Raw genomic sequence first — 16359 nt, forward strand, 5'->3', positions numbered from 1 at the left:
ACGCCCCTTGTCTCACTCTAATTTGTTTCCCATGTAAGCACACTCCCACTCCATCTTGCTGCCTGGGCACTGCCCATCAGCTGCCCACCCTCATTTTCCCCTGGCAGGGGTGGTTGTGGCAGCTGCTGGACCTTCCAGCTGCAGCTGGATCACTGTCTGCACTTCTAGTTCTTGTCTTTAGAGACATCTCCCAGGAGAGCACTGGCAATCACCTCAACCCAAAGGACTGTGAAAAACAGCAGATAAATTTTGCTTCCTTTTCCCTCTGCCCCGCCTGACACATGGGCCGCCTCCCCATGGAGCAGAGGCCCTACAGATGGTTAGTGGCACTCACACTACAGGCAGTGTAGCCAATGAATGAGCAAAAACATTCAGAAGTCAGTGGAAATGTTGTTATTCTTCAGAAAGGAATATCAGCCTGCTCACTGCTTGGAGAGCAATTAAAAATTAAATTTTCTTGCATCCCAGAATTATTTTGTCCTCTTGAACACTGCTTCTTTTCACTATGGGATTCATATCAAGTGCCAAAATAGGTATATGTGAAACTCCTGTAACTCCTGTAATGATCTGTTATATCGGATACACTAATTTGATTGGTATGTATGAACAAAATTACAGTGGGATTTTCAGCTGGAAGGGACTGCAAGTGAGCAGTTTATCATTTAAATACATTGGGAGTAATTCAATCACAGGAGGCTGTTACAACAATGCAGTGAGCAATAATCAACAGCAACACAATGGCCCCTAACTCGAGCAAAACATTTTCCAGCCCTTTCAGATGGAAAACAAAGAATAAAACAAATCACAAAACAAAAATCCCTCCACACAGATAGGAAAGCTCAACAATGGAATAAAGGGAAAACAAGGGATATCTGCATCAGTCTCAATGCATCCTTTCTCCCAGACAAGTACCAGTTTTTTACCCATTCCATGCTAGAGCAGCTGTGGGCATGTTACTGCAGCACACAAGAGCAGAGAAAGGGTTCCTTCTCCTCCTGACCCACTGAAGGCCTGCAGCTTGATCACATTCTTAATTCAAGAATCCTACTGTATTCCTGTCCTCAATCAGACCATCAACACTCCCATGCACCCAGAATGAGAGAGGTGATCCTTCCTTCAGCAGTTTGTAGTTAATCTTATTTAATTCTTTTGATACTGCTCCTCTCTTACTCTTCCTACAGAAATGCAGCTTCCCTCCAGGGCTGCATCAGAAAAGCCTTTAAGTGTGAGGCTGCAGAAAGAGTTTAAAGAGAAAAAGTGAGGGAAGAAATAATAAAATACCCCAACAATCTCATCATCAACAAGGAGGCAGAAATGACCATGTTCTGAATCATTTATAAATTGCAAATGGTGCTGCACTGACAACTGCTATATCTAAATGTATTTGCAGTCAGAGGATCCACAGTATCAAGGTGTGCAATAACGTTCTGTTTTTCCACATGAAAGGGAGTCCCTTCCTTAAACAAGAGTGTGCTCCTACCATGAAACTGCTGAGAAAAGTAATCAGTCACAAATAATAGTCACAAAGCCATTTTGAAATTTAGCATTCCTCCATGGGCAATATCATTACACATGGCTTAAATAAATCCCTCCAGCACACAGTTGTCTTTATTATTTTCCTCAAAGAAAACATAGGTAATTAGTTTTTTCTTTCCCCTAAAATATGTTTTCTTTCATCTGCAAATTCGAGAAGCTTACTGACAAAAGCCAAATTTAGGAATTGGTTGGGAAACTCCAAGGCCAATTGTTGGCTTAGGGACCCATCATTTCTCAAGATCCGTAATTTATCCTGAGGAAGACCTGCAAACATGAGCTGGGGAGGATATCAACAGGTTAATGTCAGCTCTACACCCCTAATGCTTTCCAAAGCTTTACCAGAAAAATGGTATTTACACTGCAAAGCCACGTTGTGTGATGCAGATCCAGGAACTGTAACCCCAGACACACAATTACATGCAAGCCAGCTAATTAACACCAGTGTGCTCACTGCACCAAAAACCACACCAATGACCTGGGAATGTGTACCAGAGATCCTGAACTGGGCTTTCCATCCCTCACTGATGGAGATTGATTTATTCATTAGGCACTGATGTTAATGGTGACAGTTTTCTAATCCTGAACATTATGAAGCCTGTTCCAGTGCTGACTGACGCCTTTAACACTGACTGACAGAAACCACAGTTACCCCAGAGACCCTCAACAAGGATTGGACAAGTACAGAAACATCACTTCTGCCCTCTGGCAGAGCTACTGGCTGAGGTTCCCCTGCAGCCCCTGGGGTCAGAGCAGCTAGGGTTGGAAAAGCAGGGGAAATGTTTTCACCATTTTCTGACAAGTGGGTAGTGTGATACAGATTGCAAATGACAGTGCAAAATGAGTGTTTATGGGCAGAATCAAGCCTGTGAGAAGAAAAAGGGGAGCCTGAACCAAATCTGACAGGTGCACTGGGGAGATAAAGATCCAGAAGCTCTTTGCCTTTGTTGTAATTAGACAAACACACACACACACGCACAGAGTCTCTTCTGCACAGCAATCTACAAGACAGGATCTTGGCTTTTTCAGTGACAATTTTGGTGATGAGGGAAGCCAGCTCTTTCTAAAAGCATCAGTAAACCAAGGAATTGATACTTCAGACTCTCAAGCAAAAACTGCACCCTACCACTGTCACTTGCAGCAACCCTCCATCCCTAAAGCAGCATCACTCAGATGATGCAGGAGAGGAGAGCAAAACAACTCTTGGAGCAAAGCTTTAAAGAGAAACTCTAACGTGGTTTAAGTTTCCCATGGGGCTGGCACTTTAGAATGGGGGGTTTGGGTGCTGCTGCTTCTCCAAACCAACAGAGTAAGTGTTGGGTGATGGGCAGGATCCCAGCAAGCAGCTTCCTTAAAACCCAGTTTCCAGAGGCACACAGAGCTGAAGGCGCACTCTTGTAGCCATGGTAAAATTCTTCAAGGGATGTCTCTAAAGACACACGGCACTGCAAGACAAGACTATAATTACTAGGACTGTTCAACAGGCCATGGAGCTTTTAACACAGTGCTGGAGTTTGGAATGGGTTTTCAAGAGCAGAATGAATGAATGAATGAATGAATGAGATGATTTACAGGCAATAAATGGACAATTTAATTCTGGGCAGTGATGCCACGTGCAGCCATTGGAGAAGAGCTGGGGGGTTTGCAGTTGTCTGTCCAACTCACCAGGCACCACTCCTTTGATGTCGCTTTCTGTGCTCATCCTGTTCTTGTGCGTGAGCTGAAGGATCAGCTCCTTGGATGCCTCAAACTGTTGTGTAGCCATCAACCACCGAAGAGACTCTGGGAAAATACTTTAAAGAGGGAAAACAGGTTAGGGCTGCTTCCAGTTTTCTGTCAGAGGACGAACAGGTAGAGTTTTGGTTGCTCATTTAACCACTCAGAAGCTATGTAATTATTTCAAAATACAGAAGAATAATTTATTAAACAAAAAAGAGAGAAAACAGATTTAGAATGTGCAATTTTATGATATTTTCTTTTACCCTGATTCACAAATCATAGAGCAAGTATCCTATCACATGGAAATACGGCACATTGGAATTTTATAACGTATTACAGGTGCTCTGTCCATTAATATAACTTGAAAGAAATGAGAGGAAGAGGCAGCGCTGTCTGCAATAGACATTTGATGCCAAAAAGGGAGTGAATGAGATGAGCAGTTCACACATGGTAATTCAGACCAAAGAAAGAAAACAGCTGACAGAAGTAATTTGGGTTCTCTTTTAAAGACAGATGAAAGAGAAGAATTACTTCTTAGGATCATAAGCTTCCATGACTAAAGATAATATTTTGTTAGCTGCCTTAAAAGCATATATATGCATACAGTTAAAAAAGTCCACTTTCCATCCAATTGTTTCTTACAAGTGCTGATATTAACCAGATCAATGAGCTTAACTGGTCACTCTCTTTTTTTTTTTTTTCCAAATGGGTTTATTTTAATACAAAAGAAATACATAGCTCTTAGAACAAACCCCCAAAACCTCCCATACTTCTACAGACGTGAAAACTTCAGATCTCACTGTTTTTTTTCACGTTAAGACTTTGTTTTTACTGTTCTTCCTAAAGAGCGTATTAAAAACAAATTTAACAACCACTTTTAACTTCAAATACATAATAAACTCTCAAATTTCCTTCACAAAACACTGATCTTTGCTGTGGATGCTGCCCAGTTCTTGTCCTTCTAAGCAGCCAATTGCACCATTATTGTACTATCTCTGAGGGCTGATACAATTTGGAAAACACCTTAGCAAAGCCTCCAACTGAGACACAGAAATTATTTTTGGAAGAAGAAATAAAAAGGGGAGAAATCAGGCAGACTGCAATCTAAATTATATCAGCCAATAAAAATATGTAACAACTATGATGACAGCCATTCAGCTCGACAGCTTATTTACTATGCCTCGTGCTGCACAGATGATTTAGCACATCTTTCATCAGAAAGTCTTGTAAAGAAAAAGCATTTTTTTTTAAAGTACTAAGAATTTTTTGAATGCAAAATCTCTGCATGCTTGGCCCTGGTGAGGGTACAGCCTCAGCCACCAGCCTGCAAGTTTTAGATTTTCAGCAGTCTGCTCACAGGTTCCAAACAACAAGTCCTGTGATGACCACCCACACAGAGGGAAAGGAAAGGAGCCACAAGGATGGGCTTCACAGGCTGGGCACAAACATGTCTCTCATCTTCTGGGTCCTGGTCAGACTGGAAGTGCTGAAGCCTAGCATCTTTCAGGTGCTCCATCTCTCAGTGTGAGCAGTGAGAGATTCCTTAGGGACACTTAGAAATCCATGGGCTGCCTTGAGTCCAGGTCATCAATCCAGTCACATTCAATAAGAACTCCCATGGCCACAAATTTCCAACAGTGTGACACATTAAGTCTGGTTGCACCCAATGGACTCTCATGGCCAGAGTAGAAGTCTGATGACATTCAATAAATCTCATGGCCAGATGCAAGTGTCACTTACTGAGCAACAGGAATGCAGGTTCTTGGGTTGCTGGTGATAAATACACTGTCTGTGGAAGCGCACACCAATAATACTTACAGTATGAATGATACAGCCATTGACAAATGCATTAAATTGTGAGATGACTAAGTAGCACTAAAAGTATGATCACAAACACAAGCTTGCTTTTTGAATTTCCTGAAGAAGCACTCAGTATTGCTGAGTATTCGAGTCTCACACAACAGATGGTGAGAGAGGAGATAGGTATAGCCCATCGATGGCCCAAGGATTATAAGGTGCAGCCTCCTCTGACCTCCTTCCTCAATTAAGCTACATTTATAATGTTTTCTTGGAGGGAAGGGAAAGGTAAAGTTACAGATGATGTCATTTCATGTTTAGGTTGGAATTTTTGTGACTTCAGTCATTAGCATATGGGGGGTAAAAAGCAATACATATTTTTGAGCTAATGTCACAAAGTTCAGCTTTTGGTCACCTTTTGGGTAATTCCTTTGGCTTACAGTTCCCATCAGCTCCATTGTTTTAAACAGAGCATGACCACAAGCCCTTTGTGCCACTCCATCCTTTGTTTCCTGCCTCCCCTAGAGCAGTACACCACGCTCCCTCAGTGTTCCTGCTCCAAGGTGTGCAGACAGCTTGTCCCTGGTGAACCACAGCCAATGCATGCACTCCTTCCTGCTGACCTTTGGTTTTCAGTATTTTCCTCATATAGCTGGCTGATAGTCTGCTACCTCCTCCATCAGTAAGCAAAGGGCCATGCTTTCACAGGCAAGGAAAGAACAGCAGTGGGGTTGGGTTAAACTTTCATCTCTTGTTCCACAGCTGCTGCTGCCTGGGAGAGGAGGATGGCTGGAAGGCACACTGGGGAAAAAAGATGTTAAGTTTGAGAAGTCCTAAGAGGAGAGAAGAATCCTTGATAAAGACCAGGAAGGTACCACTTGTAGCTGGAAGGAGAACTGTGACTCTGTGCAGATGGATGGAAAATGGATGCCCATGGGAAGGCTGCAATGTGTTGTCATTTAGGGGGCTGCCTCAGGTCAACAAACACAGTTATTCCAACTTTGTGTCTTGGTGTGAGTAAATCATACCTAAAAGCACCAGAAAAGAACCAGCCACCTCTTTCCATTTCTTCAGTTTTGGTTAGAGTGAAGCAGTTTATTTCAAATTATTGATGCCTTTACTGACATTCATGGCATCATCCTGTCTGGAGCTTCCTTTTTTCAAGGGAGAAGAAATAAGGTCTCTGTGTAGATGGAGTTCCCCTTCCCTTATGGCTCTAATACACACACACACACTTGAAAGGAGTCTAACTTCTATAAAATTATCTTTATACACCTGTCACAACCCCCTGTGCCCATGTCTGACTTACATGGGTGCCTTTCTGCCCTTCCAGAATGACCTAAGAGCCCAGTAGGGGTATCTGCTCCATACTTTTGTATCCAAGCCCATCTACCCATCCCTCCTAGACAAATCTGCTGCCTTTCCCTTTCCTCCCATCCATACCCAGCTTCCCAATCCACTCAGCCATGCACCTCCTGGGGACTGTGTAGCCTGCCATGTGCATGTGGCCAACAGAAGAGCAAAACCATGGGTGGGAAGAGGGCTAAGCCCCAGCCTGGAGGGGCAAACAGCACTCTCACAGCAGGAGATGGAAGTAAAGAGAGTACAGAGAAGGAGGAGGCAGTGCAGGGGCTATTTGTAGCATCTGTTGACTCACTGCTTCGGGTACATGATGGGGAATTAGCAAGCAGTGCAGTTTTCCAGTTCTTCTTTTATTACCAATCAGTTAGCTTTCTTCCTTTATCTGTAACACCCGCTGTGGGTCCATGTTCCATTTGGAAGGAAAGAAAGAGGTAATAAAACGGTAACTCTTCCCAGAGAATATGCAACAGATGGAAGCAAAGAGCCTAAGAGAAAAGTACATACTGTACTGACAATATAATTAAAGAGGCATCCCAACCAAGGTTCATTTCTGCAAATGCAAAAACCTTGGGCAACACAAATCCCCATCCTCTGGCTACTACCACTACTTCTCAAGCTGCTATGCTCCACAATATATAAGGGGGACTTATTTGCTTGGTTTGCCTGCCCTGTCTAGCTCAAAAGCCACAGAGTTCTTGCAGATTACACCATTTTTGGCATTTCCTATCCCTTTCAATGTCACTCAGGTATGACTTCTCAACAGGAATGTGTGAGACCCTGCCAAAGCCACCTGAAAAATGTGTGGCCTCCAGAAGACTGCTGAGGGATGCCTGTTCTCCATGCCATCCCCCATGCTCATTAGGCATCTCTATACTACTGCACCATCCTTTTGGACACAAATGTCGTAAATACTCTGTTTGATATTGTGTTTTACCCAGTGGTGGACATGAAGTATTTCAGCTGGCGGGCATTACTACATGAAGCTTTGGAGCAGACCAGCACGTGTAGAGCATATAGCAGGTGAGGGAGAGAAGAACAGCATCACAGATTAACAAAAACACTCTTCGTTATTCATCAAAGAGGTAGATGAGGCTGTCAAGATGAGGCTATTTAAATTTTATATGTTGGAATACAGGGGTAACCCCCTGCTCCTGCTGTCATTATTTTCAAGGGACTTTTAACTCTCCTGAGTGCACATTTTGCCCATGCTGAGGCATGTCTACCTTGGGAATAAGCAGTGAAATCCCCACTGAGGGTTACCACCATCAACACAGGAGGGGTCTGTAAGAAGTTAATACAAAAATATAACTGCTACACAGTGCAACATGTTTTTACATGTTGTAACTTGTCAGGCATTAAAACTAGCAGCCTAGCTCGCCATGGTACCTAACAAGCTCGGTCCCGCACAGAGTGGTGCTTTCTTCTCAGTGTACAATAATGAAATACTTTAGACTTGTTAGTGTTCTTATTGTTAGGGCTTTGTACAACACTACTCTCATAAGCCTCTGTTGTCTTATGCCGCCACTGCGTGTCACTATTAAGACAGAGCAAAAAAGATAGATTTTTTTTGGAATGTTTATAAAGTCATGGTGGAGATGGGCCTGGCACTATTCCCAAGGTGAAAGCCATCCTACTTCTCTCAGACAGCTGTACCAACACCACAGTGCCACAGGCACAGAGGAGTGGGACTGGTTGGGAGTGGGGAATTCCCTGTAGGAACAATCCCAAGCCAATGCCTGGCACAGACCAGCCACCCAGACTTCAGCATAGCATGTGCTAATTTGGGCAAAATCAAGTCTAGTTCAGGGCTGACTACCTCAGGCATACAAAACATCCCAGTGTGCTTGTTCCAGGGCTGACAGATGTTATTTGTAACTTTTCTTGGATCAAAGAAACCAACAGTGTCAGTCCAGAACCACAGCATAGGTATTAAGGGAAAATATAGCCATGTAGTCACAATCTGACAACAGCCAGGCTGGGATGCATCTTCTCAAGAACTATTTTAGTCCTTAAAGGGGACGTGACAGCCAGAATAATAACAAAGTACAATTTCACCTCAGTGAAAGGGGACTGTCTCCTAAGCGCCCAGCATGTTGCAGGGTGCAGCATATTTGCATGCTACAGCAGATTATAAAGTTATTATTTTTTTGAAAGTCAAGCTTTGCACAAGGTGGATGGAAGAACAAGGGGAAAGGAATTTGTATTGTGAAGCACACACTCTTCCTGAGAGTGGAGCATCTCCCAGGAGCTCGTTGGCAGGAGGAAGAAATACTTACACCCAGTAAAACAGCATCAGCAGGAAGGGACAGATGATGACTGCCTGGAGGACCTGCCAGTCCCTGCAGAGGGCAGCCAGCCCTGGCATGAGGAACTGCCCTGCCATCTCGATGAAGCTCGCCACCATGGTGATCATGAACCGGTGCCCGGGAGGACAGAGCTCTATCCCTGAAACACAGAGCACACAGACAGTCAGCCCCACCAGCAAAGATACCCCCAGAGCATCTCTAGGAAACTTTAAGGGAGGTCATGTCCTGCAGGAGCTTTGGTCAAAGCTATGCAGAATCAAATAACTTTTCCTTCCTCCCATATTTAGGCTCTAGAGAAGCCCATTAACAGCTGTCTGTGGTGCAAACATTGCAGCTTCCATTTACCTGCTGTGTCCTCACTGCCAGATTTCCTTCCGTCTCTGCCTAGAGAAGCATTTTACTTAACAACAAGGTGTTTATTTTTAAAAGGGAATGTATGGTCAAACACAAGCCAAAGATCTTGGGTCATGGCTTTTCACACATCTCAGAGACACCACCTGCCTTTCCAAACAGTTGGCTGGGAGCTGGAAGAGCACAGCTCTCAGCAGGATTCAGGCACCCAGCTGAAAAGGGGTGCCACCTGCCCACAGCTTAATATGCTCTGACTCAGCCAATTCCAAGCTGGATTTTGCTGAGTGTGTTGTTTCTGGGTTTGCTTTTCCCAATAGCTTATCTTGATCAACTTTCAAACAGGCCAGCCTCCCATCTGTCTTATCCTGCCCTCCACCCTTCCTTTTGCTCCATCACTGGTATCTCTGGTTGCCTCAGCTGTCTTGTGACAAGTGAGTAGATAAAACTCAGTTCACTAGATCAAATGTTTCCTTAAACCCTGAACCCTGGCTAGCTTTATTCAGTCAGAAGATGAATTTGTCAGAATCACAGCCTAACAACAAAATTTTTAAAAAATCACAGAAGAAATAACAAACACAAAAATGGGACTGGCTTGTGGAAATTTTTTCACCAGTAAGATTGTAATGGAAGCCTCTATATCATATTTCCCATTTGCCCACATTCACTTGCACAGACTAATACTTTAGCTCAATAAATCTGCCACAAATGTTGTGTAGCACTTATTGGAATGCTGATACAGAAAGAGGCCTGTAAACATTCGCGATATGTTGCTGTCAGCATTGTTGCTTTTCTATGGGATGTTTTCTGTGGTGGTTTTAAATTAGAATTTAATGGTTATTAAAATTTTAACTGAAAAGCCCTAAGAAAATAGGAAGATATGACAGCTGCTCCTTCATTCACTCTCTGACCTGCAGTTTGCATTTATCACTGTAACACAGATTTAAACTAACTGACCAGGAACTAGCTTGTAGATCAAATGTAGGATTAAACACCACACATTTTGTTCCCTTTCTTTTCAACCAATACAAAAACTACCAATGGATTTTTGCCAATAAAAAAAGAAACTGCATCTGTTGTCAGGCAGCCCAAATTTTCATTAGCCTAACCACAAACACAGCAGCTTTGGAAACAAAAAGAGGAGAAAAAGCTCTCAAAGACTCTCACATGCTATAAAAGGCTTTTACATTTTAATTTGGTAAAAAAGATTAAAACACAGAGCTTCTTATGACATTAATATGGTTTCATTCTTACTAATGAAGTATCCCAAGCCTAGGAAATTTTTGTTGTTCTATGCAAAGAGGTCATTTCCGTTTTATTTCTCTAATCTCCAAATATAAAGTGCTTCTGTTTGTTTTTCTAAACCTTAAAGTAACAGTTACACATGCTCCAATATTCCTTCATTAAGTACAAGGTCGAGTTTTGTTGCCATAGAAACAGAAAGTCTGCATTAGATATGTAAGGCTTTAGCATTTCAATTGCATTGCTCAGGTTAGTATCAGGTAAAAATAAAAATAACCGAGATATCAACTTCTATATAAAGTCAGGAAGCAGTGACCAAATAATAAAAGTATATTTTATTAAGTCACTGGTGCACAGTAAAAAACTCTGCATGCAGCAGTTACTCGTTGTATAGAAAGGAAATAGCTTCAGAGATTGTTTAGCATCTATTTTCTTCTCTGGATTATCACATGCATATGATCAGTTTCTGCCCTTTCCTCCAAAGAAGCTGGAGATGACAAGAAAATAATCCCTGCTCTAGCTGGGTGAGTGTGACTTTCAGGCAATACCAGCAGCATATGAAATACCACATCTCTGTTGAAATGCTTTACATATTAGGACAGCCTACTGACTTTCCAACATATCTGGCTTCAATTTTATATGATAAAAGATTCAGCACTGCAGTTTTTAGCAGGCATCTCTCAGTGAACCCTTTCCCACCCCTGCAGCAGAGCCACCCTCGGCAGCAGCCTTGCCCTGGCGGCAGGAAAGGCACCCAGCTGATGCTCACACTGGGGCTCCATGCACCCAGGCACCAGGAGGCCTCTGTGGCTGCAATCATTTCCACCCAGCTCACATGACAAAAATACCAGCTCAGATCAAATCCCTCCAAGACTGAGATCAGCTTTACACACCCATAGCAAATTGAGCAAGCAAGCTCCAGCTCCCCAAATCAATGAGAAAGTCCATCTCAGTTACTTGGTGGAGCATGGAGCAAACCCTCATCATGCACACTAATCATGGAAATCATCATCAATACCAAAGACTCCCAGATACATCCATTTGCTCTACTTGGAAAATTTTGTGTGGGCAAGGAGACACGCATGAAAAGGATTTTGCTTCCTTGCCCAGCATTCCTACTCAGTCAGAGCAGCACATCCAACTCAGAGACCTAATTTCCCTAAGGCCCAGGCAAGTGATGGTATGGGCAAGTTGCAACCTTCATGCAAAGCTGTCCTACAGCACTCAGACAGTGAGATCAGGCATGCTCAGGGCACATGGGACAGACTCTCTCACAGGCAATAAGCACTCAGCAACAGTGGACAAACAAGCCAGACCCAGACATCCCCTAAGGCAAAACTGCTCCCAGCCTGAGGGCAGCTGTCTTACCTCAGGTGTGATCCAGACCTGGGCCCCACAGGCATCCCAGGCACAGGGCACTGAACACATGAGACATGCACAGCATACTGCACCTCTGGCTGGGAAATGTGGATTTCCTGTGGCCACACATGTTATGCCCACGAGCACTCAGGTTTGCTGAGGTGTGAGTGAGGGGGCTACTGAAGAAGCTCTGTAGCACCCTGGGAGCTCAGCCCCACTGCCCTGTGCAGGAGGTCACTGCTCTGGGCAGTCAAAACCACAGGTCGGACAACAGCTTAACCAGGCAAATGGAACAGGCGCTGGTGACAATAGGTACAAGGACTTTACATCAGAAAGGGCAAAATGTCTTTGCTAATATCTTCTGTCCCTGGCACTAGGATGGACAAACTAGGCTGGTATCCTTTACAACAGTTTTTCAGGCAACCTCTTCTGAAAAGAAGATGGCAAAGTCAGCCAAAATCACTGTAAGTATGCCACAGCGTGATATCTGAAATGCTGTCCTCTCCCCTTTCCAACTGTTTTTTTAACTCCCATCCTCTCCACCTGCAGGTGTGGAAGGAGCAGTCTGGGAACATACAGACAGGACACTGGGTAAAACTGCAGTATTACTGGGTTCACATCAGCTCATGTAGCCACAGAGCATGGCCCTGCATGGCCCACCTCCTCCAAATCCCACCAGGCAAGCTGTCACTGCCATGGAGGGACTAAGATCCACATCCTGTCCTTTCTCACTCCATCTTGCACTTGCACACTGCTAACAATCTGTTTCAGATTTCAGAAACTCTCTCGTTTTTCTTAGAAGGCTGACATTTATTCTCAGAATATTTGCTCAAGGATGAAAGGCAAATACTTCTATTTAAAAAAAAATAAAGAAGTTAAGTCATTTGCAAATAGCATATCAAGAGGAAAAAGAGGCTACATTGCACTGCTCGAACAACTCTCTAGCATTCACTTTCTCATCCCCAGACCCAAAACACAAAGCAATCCTTGTTCTGCAGCCCAAGTTTTAGCTCCATCTGAAACCACAAGGTAGCAGCTTTTTGTGCCTTTCCAGTGTTCTCTCCCTGCCCAGTTTCCATCTGTAAGCCACCAAGACTGTAATTATATAGGAGAATCCCTTGGAGAAAACAGCCAAGACAAAGCACCTGCTGGCCAACAGCATTCACACTGAAAAAAATCCCCAAGGAGACAGTGACAGTCTGATTCTAGATTGACACTCACAATTGCACATTATATTAAAAAAAAACCAGACAAAACCCCCCAGTTTCTGTCAGTTTCCCCCATATTACTGCACACCCAATACTCTTAATTCCTTCCATCTTAGCACTGCTCTGAGACATTCCTCCTCTTCAAAAGGGAGGAAAAAGATGAGACTCAGGTAAAAACCACTCATAATTTGAGAAGGATTCTCTGGCAACATAGCTTTAGGTGTAAAATGTGGGACACCAGAAATTCCAAGAGGCAGTAGCAGCCTACAGCACCAAGGTTGTGTTTGCCTCAGCCCTGCTCAGCCAAAAGTCAAGCGCAGGATGTGACCTTGAGAAAGAATTTTGCATTTGGACTCTGCTTTTCATCAGAGCACAAAAGGAAAGGAAAAAACCTCGAAGAGTATTCAGTTTCCCAAGTTGTTCAGCACCTCCAGCACATCCCATCACCTCCGTGCTCCCTGAGGTCACCCTTTTGGCACGATGAGCTCCGCCACCTCCGTCACAGTGATCTTGAAGACTGCTGGGAGGTGACCCTGTCCCTGCTGCTGCTGTGTTTCCTAATTCCCACCAAGCTCTCTCAAACCTCTGGGACCTTGTCTTCCTCCAACACTCTCTGTGGGATTTGCCCTCTGCTGTAAACAAATTGTCTCACTGGATTCTCCTGGAATAACATGGCCCCCAAGGTAGCTTTTGGCTAGCTGACCAGATAAAATTGCAGCAAAAAACTATCCATAACTCCCAGACAAGATTACAGCTGGCTGCTAGGGGGACAGGAAAATAAAATCCAACATATCTGCCTATATACACAAATTTCCCCTTGGTTACCAGACACAAACTTCTAAGAGCTGCAAGCCCTACCCATGGGCTATGTACACTTCCATCTCTCAGCACACTTCTGATTCAGTCCTGGCTGAAATGGCCCAGGTTAATACAACACTCACTCCTGCATGAATTCAGACAAGGAGCACATCATCTTGATTGCCTTTGCTGTCACCAGAAGGAAAGAAGCATCATGTGTAAACACAGTTTATTAGGGAACAGCAAATGAAGTAACTTGTGGAATAAAGGTTATCACACACACTGCCGTGCACAGCCAGCCACCAATTGATGTAAGCACAGGACAGAGACAGAGTGAAAGGGAAGGAAAAATCTAATTTCCTCTCTGGAGAAATCCAATCCACTGCCACGAAAAGGGAGCAGTAATAGACTCAAACTCCAATGGCTGAGTAATAGTATTATTTTCCGCTAACTGCACATCAGGACAGAAGTTATTCTAAAATACACCTGTGAGCTTACACAGGTGCTCCTTCAAAGGTACTTTTCCACACATCATCAATTTGGTGAGAGTTCTTTTGAACAGATGCTAGCCCACCATTTAATTAACACATTTAATATGTGTCAAATCAGTCCCTGAGCACTGACATAAGCTGAGCTGACGGAGCCGTCAGGCTGGCACCAGGGCAGGCAGCCAGCACGACACCTCACCAGATGTGCAGCAGCACACTTAATTCCTGACCTCAATAGATTGTCTGGATCTACTGCATGGAGCTGTCTTGATAAGGAAATATCTAATCAGAACAGAATTCTTTCTTATCAAAACTAATTCAGGTGACCAACTGGTATACAAAGACCAGGATAGTGACAAAACTGATGCCAGGCAAAATACCCTTTAGATGCACTGTGGAGCCTCACAGAGAGGCATAGCACGAAAAAAAGTAAATATAGCTATACCTCTCATGCAAAATCCAACTAAAAAACAAGGTGCAACCTTCCCTTTCTTTACTTTCCACATGCCTGACTTGCTCCTGTAAGGCACAATTGAGTAACACACCATCCCTATTCCAGGCCTGATACTGCTCAGCTGTGTCACAGTATCTTAGGAGGAGCTCTCTGAGCTGCAGACAGTCTGTAGCTACCCAATAGTGGAGGGTTTGGAGCACCAGCACAGAGCCAGGTTGGATTCAATGCAGGGTGTTTACTTAACCCTCATTAACTCGGTTGCAGGAGCTGTGGACTTCCCAGGCACAACGTATACGCAGCCGGGCAGGGCAGGACAAGGCTGATCCCGGCTCCTGCAGGGACAGGAGACCCTGAGCAGAAGCTGTCTGACCAGTGTGTGGATGCAGAGATGTCTGCAACCATGTCCTGGATGCAAGTTGCTGCCCAGGGAGCATCAGTGGCAGGGAAAGAAGCACGTGTCATTCCCCTGTTCATCCCATGGCATCTGCGTTTGCCAAGTTTTACATTGCACAAGACAAACAACATCTTACAAAACAGATGGCTGACTGCATAAGAAACCTTTAATACACCATGCTGCCTGCCATATACAAAGTAATAAACCCAAAGAAATGTTAAATCACATTTGAGGTGCTGCAGTTGCCATCTCTCCTACTTCCAGAGGAAAGCAGCAGCAGCATCTCTGCAGCTCCCAGCTCCTGGATGTGAGTAACAGCATTCCGAAACAACAGAGAGAGAATGCCCCTGGAAACCTAAACAACAGGGACAAGGAGCATGAGAAATGGGTAGATAGAGAACACACTAATTTCAGTATAAAGATGGCTTAAATTAAATGCAATTAAAAAGTGATTAAAAAGCTTTACCATGACATATGTTTTTATGCATGTTAATTGCCATCTATAAAAAAAATTCTCCCCCACCTCCAGTCTAAAATTTCCTATCCCCCTTAAGATACTCTCCAAACCCATATAAATGTTTGATTATTTCTGCAAAAAAACTGAGATTGCACAGATATATATGGGACAAGAGTTCTTGTTCTGAAAAGATGGCTTTCTCTAAAGGAAATGCACAATTGGTCACAGCAATATTTTGCAAACCTAACACCTCTGCTGTTCACAACAGCTGGTGCCTTTTCTCTTAGCAGGATCTAAATCATTATTGACATCTTTTTGACAGGAATGCGTATGAGAGGAGCTGTAACAAAAACTGATGCGAGATGTATCAGAGGAGCTCATTTACTTTCATGCTTTAGTTGAAAGGGATCTGCATCTGTATTTGTTAGTGAATTTTTAACAACATTGTAGCTACTTAAAATAAGAACAGAGAAGAAATTCAATAGCTGGAAATCTGCACTTCTCTTAATTTATCAACTGACTAACAATATTCCAACAGCAGCCGTTTCAAAAGCTCAGTTTGCAACCTCTAGATGGATGATGGTCCTCAAAGAAGCAGGAACAAAGAAATAACAACATAACACCTTGTTTCAGGTCTATTAAACGCTTCCCAGCTCACTGAGACAGCAGGGCAGCCCCTGTCTCTGCAAGCACTGATCCCACATGACGTGCTCCTCCAAGGAGGATTTTTTCACCATTACCATCATGCTGTTGGATGAATGAATAGATGCACTGAGCCCTGGATTTGAGCACATTGTCAGCAGAACTGCACATTGCTAACAAGAATTTGACGCAGGAGACTTGAGTTGGTTGCAGCCTAGCTTATCAAACAGAAGAGACAAGCATGGAAGAAAA

At 43.6% G+C, this 16359-nt stretch overlaps 1 protein-coding gene across 2 annotated transcripts in view; it reads right to left on the bottom strand.

The window, feature by feature from the left end:
• SLC22A23 (solute carrier family 22 member 23) overlaps positions 1–16359 on the bottom strand; it is a 105670-nt gene that overhangs the window by 22966 nt on the left and 66345 nt on the right. For both annotated transcript variants that reach the window (XM_054284731.1, XM_054284730.1), the window contains exons 4-5: positions 8688–8856; positions 3199–3326 (exon numbers count right to left, since the gene is read on the bottom strand). In XM_054284731.1, the coding sequence (XP_054140706.1) occupies positions 3199–3326; positions 8688–8856 (297 nt within the window). The remainder of the gene's footprint in view (positions 1–3198; positions 3327–8687; positions 8857–16359) is intronic.

This window comes from Melozone crissalis, unplaced genomic scaffold, assembly GCF_028551555.1.
Source record: "Melozone crissalis strain CALT ecotype California unplaced genomic scaffold, PUWL_Pcris_2 ptg000042l_1, whole genome shotgun sequence".
NCBI lineage: Eukaryota > Metazoa > Chordata > Aves > Passeriformes > Passerellidae > Melozone > Melozone crissalis.